Here is a 16,815-nt window from a genome sequence, read left to right as displayed (position 1 = left end):
GTTTAATCAATAGATTTGCAGTGGTCTCTGGTAGAAATGAATGCCTTACAAGCTGTACTCCGGGCAAAAATAAAGCCCCTAAGTGCTTGGATCAGCACGCAAGTCTGCTGCGGCAGAGAGTGGCAGAACAAGACATATCTTGTAGTCTTACTTCCTGATATTTGGACATCTTTCCTGGGATTGGATAACAGCAACGCGACTATCACTGACTCACAACATGGATGTTTTATCTCCACAAATGACACAAGCCAGGAGTTTTTTCTGTGGTGTGGTGTTGCTAATGCTAACAGCTAGCTTCTACTAGTCGGGACGTTCTCTGCTGATTCCTGGAGGGTAAACCAGCCTTCCCCGCCGTGAGCCAAGATGAGCGAGTCCATGAACAGTAATTAAAAGTGTGATGTATATCTGTCAGGCTTTTCAAATCCTAGATTTTTTCCATCTATTTTCTCTCAGAAGCTAATGCAGGACATAGGTGTGGGAGACCATTTTCATGTTCATGACTGATTATAATCAGAAATAATCATAAAAAAAAGTTTTTTCAGTGTTCCACACCTTTAAAACATGAGTAGACTTTTAATTTTTTTTTCTACAAATCCTGCTCAAACCTTCTGATTCCTTCTTTGCACCAAGTCCTGGAAGCATCCTCAGTTTAATAGTGAAAAGTTCTTCAGTAACATTTCAGGTCGAAATCCAGGGATTAAGAAGTTACTTTAATTCATCAGATAAATGAATCACAAAACAGGCAGGAAATTTGTAAACATATTAGAATTTATTCCTTTTTTTTTTTTTTTTTTTTTTTTTTTTACAAATTTTGAGTTGAATATATTCTCCAGAAACTTTTTACAGAATACATGTATCTCTATAAGCAGTCCAACATTTACAGGCTATATACAGCTTGAACTTTCTCCATAGGGAAAAACATACAAGGATACTGTTGCTTCTTCAATGACATTTATTCTTGTTCAGCTAAAATACAAAAGTAGTTGCTCAGGATTATTTCAATAAAGTAGTGGAAAAACTGTTGCTTGATATTTATACTACAAAAGAAAAAAAAAGTTATTTTACAAAAAAATATATTAAAGTGGCCAAATATTCTCACAGCAGAAGAGCTCTGAGTGGGTTAATATACAGCATTGTGCATGGTCCCAGAGAGGAAAGGTTATAGAATCGACTACAATAATAAGCAACAGTACGTTTAAAATAAAATACAAGTTTGTTTTGAAGTGTAATGTGACTTAAATGTGTGTCATCTGTTCACAGATCAGTACATTCACATGGACTCAGCAGAGCTCGGCTGCTCTAAGTGCTGTCAGGCTGACAGTAGAAATGTTCACAGTGCAAACTTTGTAAAAGGATGATCTTAATTTACACACATTAGCTGAATTCCTGTCTGTGATTAAATATGCAACAGCTTTAGTAAATATCTCTGCAGCAGCTTGAGGTTCATTCTCACAAACACACATCCCACCACGGTAAAGGACAACTAAAAGCCTGAGTTTCTCACACAATATCCCAAACCATCTTTGGGGTGTTTATGTAGAAATGAATCATATTTGGCAAAAAAATAAAATTTTAAATAAAGAAGCAGCAGTGATGAAACTAGTTTGTGTACAATCACCAGGATGTTGATTGCCATAACTAAACCCTGACAGAGCTGATTTGTTGATCAACGTCATACGTTTAGCACCAACAGCCAGAAGGGGGCGCTGCTGCTACATACTCGCACGCTGATGACTGCAGCTTCTGTTCGGGGCTCCAGCCTGACAGCACGTGCTGCTGGAGGGGAGGAGCTGCTCTGGATCACATTCTCAGACTGCTGGGTTTGGTGGTCTAGCTCTCTGCCAAGGCAAGGAGGAATCTGGTTTCTGTTCAATAACCTGTTTCATTGTACGGGTCTAAACGTCCGATGAGGACTGCCAGCAGCCAGCTGCTTCTTGAACCAGGTCTCCAGGAACCTGTAGTAGCGTTGTTTGGTTGTTCCTGACTGAGTCTACTGTTCTTAGATCAGGTGCCTCGCCCTGATTCAGCCCGACCTCAGCCATGGAACTCCTCCCATCTGTGCCTAGTGGTCCTGAGGGGAGTGTTCAGGCCAGCTTCAAAGTGCTGATGGGGAAGGAGGGCATGGTCACCATAGTGACAGGGTTAAGCACCGTCTGACCAACCAGCTGTGGATGGTGTGCCATCATTTGGGCACTAACTGCTCCCTGCTTACCGACGATGGCGGCCTGGGTGGGAGAGGTACCGTTCATGTGGGGGTGGCCGTGGTTTAACGTGTGAGTGATATGACCCACCACGGCCGGCTGCGTGACTGCCACCGGTTGGGGGTACAGGGTGGGGATGTGCTGGCCCAGGTGAGCCACAGAGTGCACGGTGATGTGGCCGATGGGCTGATGACTCGAGGTGGTGGAAGGAGCCAGATGGGGGATGTGTTTAGGACCCACACCATGGATGACGCGGTTCACTGCCTGAATGACGGAGGGGTGGGACATCGAAGCGTGGGCGATGACAGTGGGGTGCAGATTGGATGCGGTTACTATGTGCGTCTGAGTGGAGATGGGAGGCTGAGTGGGAGCAGTGGGAGTGCAGGGTGGTGGAGCTGGAAGAATGGACTGTGGCTGGGGGGGTTTGTTTTGGGTGGAGACGTGCTGAGCGATGATGGAGGTGGGCACAGCTGTCCCAGGTGGAGTCTGACTCTGCGTTGAGGACCGTGTTTCCTCTGTTGTGTCTTCGCTCAGGTCTTCATCCATTATGTCCTCACCCTCTGCAGTAGAACAGGTGAATCATCATTCCCAAAGAGAACATCCAGGATAAGAAGGAATGTCTATCCCTCTAAATCCCTTGTCTTCTCCCTACCTGAGGCTGTGGAAGTGGAAGCCTGGTCCTCCTCTGGCTGCACCGTCTGCCGGAGGATCCGGTCGATCTCCATTACATCCATCCACTGATTCAGCTCGTTCTTCAGCTCGGCCAGTCGCTGCTGGGTGGCGATCTTCTCTCTGGCCAGTCGCTCCATGTCGTGCTCGTACTCCTTCTCTTTACGCCTCAATGTCTGAAAGAAGACCGAGAGGAAAATGTTTGGATTCTGTTGGAAACGTTGAACAAGAACTACCGGATAGATGGAGTGTCCGTAAAATTAATCTCGACTTTTGGCATTAATTTATTTATTGAAAATCACACAGCCTGTGAGTCTGGCTCTGTCAGAACCTGCTGATCTACTGGGATTTTAATCCACAACCATCTACGGTTTACAGAGAACGGTCCCAAAAAGAGAAAATATCCGGTGAGCAGCGGTTGTTTATGTCAGGCGGTTCTGAAAGTAAAACTGGGTCCAACCAGGTACTGGTGATGTAAGCTGATCATATTTACTGAAAGCAAAGTGAACTAACAGGTTAAGCTCCATCTCTCTTTGTAATGGTGGGTTTTCTGACTTACAGATGAAATAATAAATTTCAGATCTTCACCTATTTGTACTTTAGATCTGTGAGTGGGTTGGGGGTTAAAGTAACGACTCCATAAAAACGAGGAGGGAGAGGGATGGAAAGGACAAGTATGGAAAGGAGGAGGTCCTTCTTGGAAGTGACTGTGCGTGCGTGCGTGTGTGCATGTGTGTGCGTGCATGCGTGACCCAGTTTGCCTTTACCAGCTGACTGAGCTGGACTTCTTCGCCTGCAGGAAAATAATACATCTGACAACTCTGCCAGAGCTAAAAATCACAGAGAACTACTAATCCCTTTATACAGCTAAATGACGGTTAATTTTTTCTTTGTGTGTGTGTGTGTGTGTGTGTGTGTGTGTGTGTGTGTGTGTGTGTGTGTGTGTGTGTGTGTGCGTGTGCGTGTGTGTGTGTGCGTGTGTGCGCGTGTGTGTGTGTGTGTGAGTGTGCGTGTGTGTGTTCCTCCACATTATTTACTACATGTCTGATACAAGCAGGAGGAAGTGACACGGTGAAACCTGATGACTCCAGATCATAAAGTCACTTTCTCAAAGGCCACGCTTCCTGTTCATGTTCTGATGCGTACCAAAGGAACACTTTAGTTTTGTGGCTCCGCCTACGCTGAAGGGTCAGGTTTCTCTGCGGAGCGGCACAATGCTCTCAGACGTAAATAGCAGAGGGACAAAAGGCAGGCCATGTGTGAATGGTCACCTGTCCCTGTTCAGTCCTGATCCAGGATTAGAAACGCACCAGACGAGCTCTCTGAGCTGCGTCCTACCGTCAGCCACAGAAACACGTTCACCTGTACGGTCAGAAACATGACGAGGCTTTGTCCCACATATCAGGACATTTCCTGTCTTGATTATTGACATCATGAGTGGACAGACGTGTCCTCGGCTCTCACGTCAGTCGGAAACCCTTTTACAGTCTCAACTCTGAAATGTCCATCTTTGGTTGTCTGGGTAACAAGCCCTCCCACGTTTCCCTGGCAACCCTGAATGAACACGTACGCCTTCGTGTGCCGGCGGCTCTGAGACGTAAATTGTTAATTTTATACTCAGTTTGTCACACAGACTGGCGGGTAGTCGCCACCTTTTCATCCTCGCACAGCCAAAGTCACGGAGCTGTGACTCAGAGTGGGATGAGAGGAAGAACGTTCCTAAAACGCTGAGAGTCGCTGACGATGGACAGAGATTAATCATGTAAACCAAGTCTGCAGCACACGGATCACACACGACTTCATCGTCACATTAATCATGTCACCAGGTCGGTGGGAAGTAAAGTGCCAACAACCTGCTGATGACCACATGACCACGCTCCCCCCCTCACACAAGAAAAGCCTCACCTGAGACCTGTGTGAAAATCTAGATTAGAGATTGACTGAACTCTGTATTAGTGCACGCACGCACACACACACACACACACACACACACACACACACACACACACACACACACACACACACACACACACACACACACACACACACACACACACACACAGGAAACACTGCTGAAAGCGCTGTCACAAGCAATGCGAGTGCCGAGCACATGGCCTTCTAAAAACAGGGAGAGGGAGGACAGGAGGTGGTGGGGGTGATACAAGCTGTACTGACTGACTCACTCCTGCAGCAGCACACGCCGAGTTCTCTTAAAGGGCCAGCAGCGCACCCGGCCACGTTGCAGCTCATGCTAACTGATCTGGCTGCTGCACACAGGTCTTGTGACACTTCTGGTAACCATGCGCCCTTGTCTCGCTCTGCCTTCTGGCTGAACGGAGAACTTCACATGGTGCCTGACTTCCAAAGGCTGGTTTATCAGGGGGAATACCAGCTTTGTTACTGATTCCTTTTATGTAAGGGTTTTTAAGTCACAGCTGGCCTAATTGCCTCATATTAGCTCAGCTCTAAGTGCTCAAAGGTCCTTTATTGTAGCTGTGTTGTCATAATGAAAAAAAAACATTCGCTGAAGTTTCACTTCAAAACTAAACACAACGAAACCGAGAGCTTGTAATCAAATCAAATCCAAGCATTTCCAGATTTATCCCAGCATTCCTGTTTTATCCGAATGACGGCATGTTTCAGGCTGGGATTCAGAAATGAGCAGTGGAGGAACAGGTTGGGTCAGGGAGGGGGTGGAGTAAACTGAGCCTTGTGTTTACCGCTCCACGCTCCCTCCCTACTGTTATAAGCCTGGTGGTACAGCGAGTCCTGCCTGTTGCAGAGCTGGGCGGGGGCCCAGCGTGTGTGTGTGTGTGTGTGGGGGGTTATGTCTCGCAGCTCAGGGTAGCCATGTGCTTGCCGCTCATGTGGCCTTAAAAAATCTCAGAGGGGAAGGAGGAGGGAGCAGAGAGGAGGCGCGTTAATGCATCGGCTTACTTTACTTCTCAGGTTTCTACGCTGCAGGCTCACGAGAAACCCTCTAGGACCTAGATGCATCAGATTTAAAGTTAAAGAGAAACGCCATCTATGGGTTTGGCTTTTCCTCACCCCTCTGAGATCAAATATGAGGAAGTGGAGCTGCTCAGCCTGTTAGAAACTCTGGGAAAAAAAACATGGCTATGCTACAAACTACAAACCAACAATTAGATAACGTTTAAGATAAATTAAATGTGATGCTGAGCCTAAAGCCTCTTATGTGTTTTTGTGTGGAAGCTGCTCCACCCACGTCCTCCTGTTGGCAGCAGTGGACAGGGACACAGGTGGGGAGGGGGGCAGGCAGGAAACACGTCTGCACCAGTCATGTCCAAATACTCTTTTTGTTGTTTTATTTCCAGTTCCTGTTTGTCTCTCCACAACCCGAACATAAAAGCATCTATGTGATAAAGAGAATACCTGCAGCCGGACTGGAACTGTTTAAGAAGTAAACGTGTAAGTGAACGTGCCGGCTGAACACCACACACAGCAGGCTCTTTAATCACATGGAGCTCCTGCTCTGTCCTAGTTTCCCAGAGGACGGGCCAGTACCAGAACCAGCATCACACCTTTCAATGACAGTAAACTGGGTCAGACGTAGACCTTTGCACCAGAGCTTTACAACAGCAACAGCCAGACCCAAAACACACACACACACGGTGACTCATGACCATTTACCAGCAGCACAAATTCTACTGAAGTACAGCTGAGCAGAACACCCAACAGGGGCTGAGGCTAACAGAAACCAGAAGCAGGAGAACTTTTAACAGAGTTTTAAATGAAAATCTAAATTCTTCTCAGGGGTGGACATTAACTTCAAAACCAACCGGCCAGCCGGGCCGGTAACTCTGAATATTTACCGGCCCCGCCAAGAATCTACCGGCCCCGCTGGTCAACTGCCAAAATGAGTCAAAATAACAACTGAACCGTTTTAAATGTAATAAACCTTTATTTTGTACACATTCACAAACATAATAACGTATTCAAGTTTGAATTTGTTTGTTTCAGCTGCTCTCTCTCTCACACACACACACACACACACACACACACACACACACACACACACACACACACAGAAAAGGCAGAGAGGAAATGGAGGACACCAAGTAGTTAAAAGAAAAACTACAGCTGAGCCGAGGCGCACCTCGAATGGGGCGCATCTGATCTGAACTGAGGAGCGGCGAGCAGCGGCCGGACTTCGTGAGCGATTCGCTTCTCGGCGCTTCGGGCGCTTCCGCGGCCGGTGTGTCCCTGGCGTTAGGGTAAACGCCGGCTTTCAGCCACGCCCCCTGCTGCTTCCGTCTGCTCTCGTCTGTTTTCCAGGCGAGGCGCTGCTCAACTCGAACACGGCCATTCTCTGCGCCTCCCGTCTTCTTTAAACCGCCAAGAATCATTCCACCTACGCACACGCTTCTCTGCTTCATACCGTTTTGAACTGTCTCGCTTCTCCTCACCAGTTTTAAAGCGTTTTTGCCGGAGATTTCATCAAGAAATCCAATCCCTGTGGTGGCGCGATCTTCCTACGTGCTTGTGTGTTTCTAGCGTGGTTCCACTTCGTCTTTAATAGTGAACTTATAGTTCACGTGACTATAATTATGCAGTACGTGCACGAATCGTACAAGTGCAGTACATTGCTAGAGGCGCGCAGGTTCACGCGCGCGAAACGAAAACGGCAGCTTCCTACAGGGCGGGGCCATGATGTAGGTGAAAGCCGGTGTATAAATGACAAATAAGGCTTGGGCGCCACCCGGGCGGTAAGTCGTCAAGTATTTACCGCCCGAGGAGAAAATTTAGCGCCATTGGCGCTCGGGCGCTTTAAAGGTCCACCCCTGCTTCTGCATCAGGAAGACTTAAAGCTGCCCGTCTCTCTGAACTCCAACAGGAAAACCTGTTCTGCTGCTCACTCAGTAACATGAAATCTTTAAAAATGGAGGCTGCACTGTTTTGTAGCGATCCTGAGTCCAACTAAATGGGTACAAGGGCCTCATCATCACACACAAACATCTGATGAAGGTTGAATGCAGGCTGTGATGGAAAAGTTGGCCTAGATAGGTAAAATGAGTAACTAGATATATAGACAGCAGCTATTTCTCTAACTTCATACCAGAGCTGAGACCTCGTACACACACACACACACACACACTGAAACAGAACAATCCTCCATCACTCACCTGGATGTATCTCAGAGCACTTCTCAGCACACTCAGGTTGGAGGTTTTCTTTTCATCAATGTTTGGGATGTTCTTCTTCAGCGTTTCAAAGCACTCCTTCAGATGAGCTCGTCTGACACACACACACACACACACACACACACACACACACACACACACACACACACACACACACACACACACACACACACACAGATTTAAACACATCACTGTTTGATTCCTCCCATAAGAACAGATCTGTCATATTTAAATAGATTCTCGTATGACCTGAACTCACCTGTTCTTCTCCAGCTTGTTGTGCACCTCTCTAGTGCCAGCCCTGCAGAGCACAGCCAAACATTAAATGTCTCAAAATAAAACACAAACACTAAAATCCTACCTGGGCTCTTTGGGTTTGTTTTAATTGATATATATAAACGGCCAAATAAACGTTGATAACAACCAACTGGTTCAGACGTACCCTCCAGGCCTCTTCTTGCTGTCCAGCTGGCGGCTGTCGTCGGTAGGACTCCCCTGGCTGATGGGGGCGTTTTGTGGGGGAGTGGGCTGAAGCACAGGGCCCGGGTGGGGCAGTAAGGCATGGTGCTGTGGGGTAGAGACGACTGAACCAGGATAGCAATGAACCAGCTGCTGGAGCGGTTTAGTGTTGTTGATTGGCTCGATGAGCTGTAGGTGATGGTGGTGGTTCTGTATGGGCTGCATGTGGTCAGTAGGGGCTGAATGGTCCGATCTGGGTGGCGGGGAGCACAGCACGCCTGCAGCGCTTTGCTCCTGAGGGGAGTGTGGGTCTCTCAGCGGGGAGGCCAACGAGGGAGCAGCTGGAGGGGAAAGTGTAGTAACAGGCAGAGTGGGCGAAGCCGTAGGGTCGGGGGTGACGACGGGGATGGAGGGTGGGATGGGTGCTGGGCAGAACTCGGCTCTGAGCGGTTCCGCTTTAGAAACATTGTTGATGTGATCTGTTGAGTTACAGTTCCCATCAGGGTAGCTGTAGTCGGTCTTCTGCTGCAGACGAAGCTTTTCTCTCAGCTCATCCTCTGGAAGAAACGGGAGGAGTGAGAGCCTGCTGACACTAAAAACTACACAAACACACACAGTGTGTGTGGTTCAGGACTGAAACTAGGTAGGATGGTGGTGATTATGGGCAAGGAATTCATTAAACTGAATTTAGATGAGATTTGTTCTAATAAAGGCTGAATACATAGATCACATTCTGAAAAACATGTAGTAAAGAGAATTATTTAAAAATAGCTGATGATGGTTTAACAGCTCTCCTGTTACTGAAAATAAATCAAATAACAGATTTACATAATGTGAAGAATGAGACCTTCCATAATCTCTAGCATCACGGTCATTTTAACGGAGGAAGTTTGACAATTCAATAAAAGAACATCTGCCAGCATCACAGAAAAAATAAAACACTGAAGTTAAATCTATCAAACTAGCAGCTGATCTCTGAGTGAGGAAACGAGACAGGTGTCTGTGTCTAATCATTCAATTAGATTAAAAGAAGGTTTAACGGAAGATGCCTCACAAGCCTGAACGTTACAAAAGACCCCCTGCTGAGTGAAATAAACCAGAATGGTACCTTTAAAGCTGAGAAGAGTTCAAAGTTCTAAAAGATCAAAACCTTAATGGATCCAAATATTTTAAATGAGAGAATAGTCAACAAGTTGTTCTGTTTTGCGAAGCATAGATTTCTATGAACTTAATTTTATTTGCGTGAACAGGTGCTGATGCTATTGTGTGTGTGTGTGTGTGTGTGTGTGTGTGTGTGTGTGTGTGTGTGTGTGTTATTGTGGAAAAATCATGACAGAAAAAACACAAAGAACAAGATGTTCTGCTGACTAAGGAAGCCCTTTTGGTGAGATATGGTGTGTTTTTCTCCCTCAGACCGATGATTCTGTGTCATCATGTTGGCACAAACACACAGCAGCACCTTTTAGCTCAGAAAAGCGGTAAAACGCTTAAAAACAGGCACGTTTCTTTAGATATTATATAACTACAGCAGCACATAGAGACACTGGCCTACTTTCTTCCACACACAGTGACCTGCTCTACAGCAGCAGAGGAGGAGGAGGAGGACTCTACCACCCCAGTGCAGCAAAGCAAGAGGAGCGGATGAGAGGAAGCAGAGAGGAGGTCTCACTCGGAGCCCTTTCAGAGAACAGATAACTCCACCAGAGCTGTTACTGCTGCATTCACTACAAATATCAGACGTGTGTCATTCTAATAAAAGTGAGCAGATGAGCAGGAATAAACAAACACTCGTTTACTGCAAATTGAGCAAGATGTCATGTTGATGAATAATTTAGCAGCCAACCTGCATTAGCACACAGTTTTACTTCCCTGTAACAGTTTGTGAGGGAAGAAAAAATGAAATCGGTGTTTCTCTTTCTTAGCCTTGAGCCTGTTACAAAAATCTGTGCTCAGCTTATACTACCGTCCCATGCTAAGTATGCTTCTGTCAGAAGAAAGTACTAAAAATGTACTTGGAATGAGTTTTATTTGATAAACTGGACGTAAATAAAGACCTTGGTTTTTAAAATCTGCTTCATGTGTATAAATTACACGTCTTTGATTTAACTGCTGTTGTAGCTTAGTTTAGATGATGACCGATTACAGACTTTCATGAAAATTAAAGAAATATATTATTGTAAATAGTAAAGACTATTGTGTCTGTAAAAACAATGAAGTTTAAAATCCACAAAGTTCTAATTATTGCATTTTTAACTTGTAAAGAGCATCAGCAGAAGGGACAGATATGTACTCGGCTAATGTGGTTTTCACCTTCATCTTTATGGCAGTGATATGGTTGCTATGGTTACGCTGTGCCACCTAGCAAAATCCCCAGATAAGTAAATTAAACAATACAATTTCAGGAGTTAAATTGAATTATGGGACATAAAAAAACAACCTTAATAAACCTCGTCCTCGACACATCATTGTTATTTAGTAGAAAATACCCATACAATGAAATTTCACAATATTTTGTGTTATACTGAACCGATATATGAAAAAAACTTGAGAGATAAAAATTATTTTGGGATTATTTCGTATATCTGAGGAATGTAAAATGATTTTTTTTATCTATTTACTGTCTTTGAGCAACAGACAACTCTGTCTTAAATTTCAAAATTTATTTTGCTGTTGATGGACTTTATACCGCAGTGGCGCATCTTGAGTAGAGACAATCTTTGGGAGGGATTGCCCAGCGCGCACGTGGTGAAGTGGGCGTGACCCGGCTAATGTTGAAACATTAGGGCGTGGCTTGTTGATAACGCGTCATCGACAGACATTCAAAGCCCCCCTAGAAAGCGCCTGAAAGGAGGACGACCTGGTAGCAGATTTGATTTATTAAACATCGTCGGTAACATGTAGTCACACACTGGTGTCATAGAACAAGTAATTACGTAACCATGGCAACTCCCCGGGGGTCAGCAGAAGTTTGTAAAGCAGACATTTGATTCCTGTCAGGTCTTTATATAAAAAGAAGTTTGGCATTCCCAGTGCCACCGCCCTTTATCCCTCCATGTTTGGGTCCTTGGATTATAAATGTTACATCCAGAATAATTATGTCCGCGTGCGTGTGTGAAGCCCCCGTGTTGCAGCTGAGCTGGTTTATTAATGCAGAGGCACTGCAGCAGAATGTTTCACTGCCACCACTCAGAATAAAAGACACACTAACCAACTTCAAACCCTGCTACAATGAATAGGAAAGTAAAACTAAATTCCTGGCGGACATTTATTAGAACTGTTGGTATTTTTTATTCAAATGCGCTACACAAAGTTAAACCCGTGCTAGTAAACGGTTGTTTTCAGGCACGTTTTCATAATCTACAGAGCAGTTGGAGCAGAACCATGGTTGTTTGCTTTCTTCCTAAATCTGCAAGGTGACACGGGGGTATAAAATGTCATTTTATATACATCTAAATATAAACTTACCACGTGCTTTCTGTTGTTGCTGGGCTTGCAATTCCAAAAACTTGGCGGCTTCCAGGAGCGTCTCGATGCTCATGTCTGTCTAGTCGGGAGGAACCGAGTGTATTTTTGATAGAAAAGCAGCGGAGAGAGGGCGGTCCGCGCCTGATCTACAGACCGGGAGAAGTTCCCAGTAAAGCTGGAGCAAAACGGTAATCGGACCCTGCACCCCCCCCACCCCCCCCCAAACACTAAAAACTCTACCACTGACGTAGAGGAGTTACAAACAAGATGGCGCCCAAACGGTAGTAGGAGCAAATGTGCGCCTGACTCCACCCACAGACGCGTGCGTGCGTGCGTGTGTGTGTGTGTGTGTGTGTGTGTGTGTGTGTGTGTGTGTGTGTGTGTGTGTGTGTGTGTGTGAGAGAGAGAGAGAGGCGCGGGGGGGGGGGGGGGTCGCATGTGGGCTGTTTCAGGTTTTATTTGGTTTGGATTATTTTTACTCATAAATTATATTTTGCAATTAGAATTGAAAAAGAATTTTAAAAAGCTGCTTTATTTGCCATTTTCTGGAATGGAATTAGGAACTTCTTTTGCACAAGTTTTCCCGGTCATTTATAACATTTAAACAAATGATCAAAAGGTTTCAAATAGCCTAGAATAGATTAAAAAAATGAAAAAATATTTAAAAAAACTTTAATTCTCTTATTGAGTCCGTTAAAGAATGGCTACTGAGACCATATGGACTATAAAGAGTTACAATGATCCATGTGAAAGAAATACTTAAAAATATAAATGCTGCAGGATGTCATACTGTTGTCAAAAACAAAAAGTATGACGATCCGACTGGTAAAATCACCCATCAGGATGTCATACTGTTGATAAAAACAAGTATGATGATCTGACAGTGTATGCCACCCATCAGCAAAAAAATAAAAAATAAAAAGTATGACGATCTGACAGAGTATGCCTGTCTGACTGACTGAGTCTGTCAGACAGGCATACTGTGAAATACGGGTATGACAGTCTGATAATGTATGGCGACTGGACAGAGCACTACACCTGTTATGATCCGTTACTGTACTGAGGCTCAAATGATGCACAGTCGAGATAAACATTCATTTCTTTATTCTGTTTGTGAACAAAATCCAGTAAGTTTTAAAAATTCATCATGCAATGATTTAGAATTATCTCTTATTTCTGTTATATATGTATGAGTCATTTCTACAAATGTTTCATCTCAAACTTTTATACCTTTCAGTTATTTAATGTCCAGTTGATTTCCAGCTAAAGACATCCTTAAATTTATAGTCTTATACTCAGTGGCGGATTTAGCAATTTGGGGGCCCAAGGTGACCACAGACATGGGGCCCCCTTACACTAAATTTTTGACAGTCTTATCTTTAACTGGATTTGCGAAACGCTCCCCTCTTCTGACGAGTTTTCACCTTTTATTAGTCCTCATCTTTTTTCCTGTCTTTCTCTCCCTTTGAGTGACTTCTTCCTGTCAGCGCTCCTGTGCTTTTGCCTTTCTTTTTTTCTTCTATTTTCCCTTGTGGCCTATGTTTTCCTTCCTTTAAACATTTTCCATTGTCTTTCACTTTCTCCTTTTTTCTTTCTTTCTTTTTTTTATGTTTACATTGAAAAACGATGTCACTTTCGGAAGTGAAGATAAAAGCTTTTTAAAAGCAAGCTGCTTTTTTCTCTTATTGGAGCCACTAGGATAAGTCCATTTCATGCTTCATGTTTTGACTACTGCTTCAAGTTTGTTATGGACGCTCCCGCCACTATTCTTCTTTTTCTGCTTTCTTCTTATATTATTTGTGGTCTTATGGCACTTGGCAAACAACAATTTATTGCATTACTGCCACCAACTGGATTGGACTGGAATGACTACCAATCACTTCCTGTTTGTGCATCGGCATCTTAAAGGAATAGTCCATTGTGGCATTAACAGAGGGGTGCCGGCGGTCAGGGCTAGGGGGCTCCCCAACATAAGGGGCCCCCAGGGGGCCCCAGGCGGCCGCCGACCTATGCCTAATGGCAGGTGCGCAGATAGGGTAGAGGATGGGAGGGGCTGCCCCCCCCCCCCCCCCAGATTCAGATCGACCCCGATCCGTCCCCCCCAACTAAGGCCAGAAAGAAAACAAAATCGGAGGTTAAGCGCTTGAAGCTCATTTTCCCAATTACAGTGAATGCAGCATGACGTAAACAAACACTGACTCCAGAGGTGCCAAAGTGGTTGCTGCTAGGATGCAGGATGAAGCGAAAAAGGCAAGCAACAATTACTGTGTATTTAAAAAAGACCAACAGTGTAAGAAGGCGGGACCGATCTGTTTATGCATGTTGGTTCTAGTTTCAGTGCATTGTTGTCAGTGTTGGGACTTACTCGTTATAAGCGCCAAAGCCTCATTGCTGACTTTAACAAGTCTCATCTACAAATATGATCCCTCATGAAGTTACTACTTTACACCAGAAGATAGTGGAGATGTGTAACCTTCAGGCTGAGCAAAGTTTGGGAGTTTTTAGAGTTTGAAAAATGCCACCGAGAGGCTCCCAGTCGGGGAGAGGAGGAGACGCGCACAACATGAAGAGCGCAAATATTAGATAAAACGTATAATTTCCGGCAGGTCTGGTCTTTGTTGACTGATCACTTTGTCTGGTCATGACTGACTCTGATTATGAAGCAGAATATTGACTCTGATGAAGAAATTCACTCATCCAGCCGGGACGATTGACGCTGCTGCAGCATCAGACAGCTGGTGCTGCACAAGAGGTGTGTGGAGCTTACGAGCTCCAAACGTTGGGTTTGATGTTGGTTTAACCTTCTTTGGGATGTGATGGATGTAGAAATAATGGTAAAACACCGCTAACGTGACCGACGTAGCGACAATGTAAAAAAAAGACGTGAAAAAGAGGCAGATGCCGATGCGTTATGTATGGAAGTCAAGTGTGCCACATAATCATAACAAAAGTAAAATATAAAATTTAAAAAGAGATTTATATATTTATGTATAAATAAAAACTTTCCAAATATATGACAAATTCTAAATAACATAAAAATAAGAAGGAACATCTGTTGGTCAGGCTGAAAAGTTCGAGAACCACTGCTCTAAGTGATGAGTGAATTTCGTTTTTAAATATATTTTATGTGCAGTTTTTTAGGGCTTTTATGTTTTCTGTAAAGATCGGTATGCTGAAAATCATTTAATGTTTAGCATAAAGCATGAGGTTTTGGTTAGTAATTGATTGGGAGAATAACAAATGACTGATTAAAATAGTGGGGCACCTCTGTCAGTGTGCCCCAGGGCAGCTGTGGCTACATCGTAGCTCATCACCATCAGTGTGTGAATGTGTGCGTGAATGGATGAATGATATACTGTAGTGCAAAGCGCTTTGGAGTCCTTACTCTGAGAGGCGCTATACAAGTGCGGATCATTTATCATTTATAGTGTTGATCAGGCAGAGCTTTGTTGCCAACGTTCCACTGCATAATGGCTTCAAACACGTATATAAAAGTGTTAGTTTTTACGTTTCATTGGATGAAATTACACAAACTGACTGAGCTCTAGTTAAGGCGCTTGCAATAGTTTGTGTATGTGTGTGTGTGTGTGTGTGTGTGTGTGTGTGTGTGTGTGTGTGTGTGTGTGTGTGTGTGTGTGTGTGTGTGTGTGTGTGTGTGTGTGTGTGTTTGGGGGAGGGTACATTGGAACTTTGTCCCCCCCAGTTTGAAAATCCTATCTGCGCACACACACACACCAATTAAAATAATGCTGATAGCGTGGACTAGAAGCCAGTTGATGGGTCACACATTTAAATGATGATCAGGCAGCTGTAAAATGTAATCTCCATCCACATCCAGACAGAATTATCCTCTATCTATTTGCTCTGCTCTTGTCTGGGCTGACGTAGCTGACGGTGCGCGCGGCGCGCCTAACTAGCGGCTGATGCACATTTTACGCATTTGGAGAGGTGGGCTGGATGCTTTGCTTTTACTGGAAGATGGTCCACTTAACGCACGGGTGTAGACTACATATTAATGACAAATGAATGAAAATTAAATTGTGAGTTTTTACTTCATATTTTATAAATAAAAATGATGGGGGAAAACATTTATGATATCTTTTTAAACTAAATTTTCTAGCGCGACCTGCCTGCTTCACTTAAGTCACTGCTTATTAAGATCCGTCCAAAATGGGAAACGGGTAATAATGGCTCTTTGATGGGAACAGGTTGCCGACCCCTGGTATAAGATCTGAGCTGGTAAAACAAAAATCCTCATCAGCAGGCTTTTTTGAAAGTGGGGTGGGGGTGGGGGGGGGGGGGCACAGTTGCCAATCACAAATTTTGCCGGGGACATGTCCCCGGCGTCCCCGGTTACAATGACGCCTATGCACACACACACCAGTTCAGGCCATGACCGGGGGACATGTCATACCAGCAGGAACTTTTTGTTTTTTACAATTGGGATTGTTCATCTTTGTCTACAAAAGTCTGCATGTTTAGGTCGGTTTTCCTGGTATTCAGTAGACATACAGTGGAAGTACAGGCACACCTCAGAAAATTGGAATATCGTGCAAAAGTTCATTGTGTTTTGTCACTCGTTTCAGAAATTTTAAGTCATGTTTTTAGATTCATCAGTGAAAGAGGGTAAACCTGTATTTAATGTAATTTTGCTGATAATGGCGAACTGATAACAAAACCTAAAACTCTGTGTCATAGATAATTACAGTTATGTGAAACAGATGTCAGATGTCTGACATTGTCCACAAGGACAAGAAGCAACTAAAATCCTCTCTAAAGAAGCTGCTTGTTCTGAGTGTCGTATCCTAGGTGTACCAGCGACAGAAAAAACTGCAGTTTTGTCACGACTGTCAAGCTGA

General features: G+C 44.4%; 1 protein-coding gene across 1 annotated transcript; it reads right to left on the bottom strand.

The window, feature by feature from the left end:
* Positions 1-934: 934 nt before the first annotated feature.
* On the bottom strand, positions 935-12,188 carry mnta (MAX network transcriptional repressor a). The gene is made up of 6 exons (XM_015951605.3): positions 11,957-12,188; positions 8,475-9,048; positions 8,292-8,333; positions 8,015-8,126; positions 2,854-3,046; positions 935-2,761 (listed from the first exon to the last, which is right to left on the bottom strand). Exons 1-6 carry the CDS (start codon positions 12,027-12,029, stop codon positions 2,085-2,087), a joined length of 1,671 nt encoding a protein of 556 aa, XP_015807091.1. The 5' UTR covers positions 12,030-12,188; the 3' UTR covers positions 935-2,084.
* Positions 12,189-16,815: the final 4,627 nt, after the last annotated feature.

This window comes from Nothobranchius furzeri, chromosome 13, assembly GCF_043380555.1.
Source record: "Nothobranchius furzeri strain GRZ-AD chromosome 13, NfurGRZ-RIMD1, whole genome shotgun sequence".
NCBI classification, from domain to species: domain Eukaryota; kingdom Metazoa; phylum Chordata; class Actinopteri; order Cyprinodontiformes; family Nothobranchiidae; genus Nothobranchius; species Nothobranchius furzeri.
The sequence above is the reverse complement of the archived record's forward strand: the minus strand, read 5'-3'. Positions and strand labels throughout refer to the sequence as shown.

Coding starts and splice junctions, on each gene's coding strand:
- mnta (XM_015951605.3), bottom strand. CDS start 12,029: ATGAGCATCGAGACGCTCCTGGAAGCCGCCAAGTTTTTGGAATTGCAA. Junction 8,127..8,291: donor AACAAGCTGGAGAAGAACAG/GTGAGTTCAGGT, acceptor TGTGTGTGTCAG/ACGAGCTCATCTGAAGGAGT. Junction 3,047..8,014: donor GTGCTCTGAGATACATCCAG/GTGAGTGATGGA, acceptor GTCTTCTTTCAG/ACATTGAGGCGTAAAGAGAA.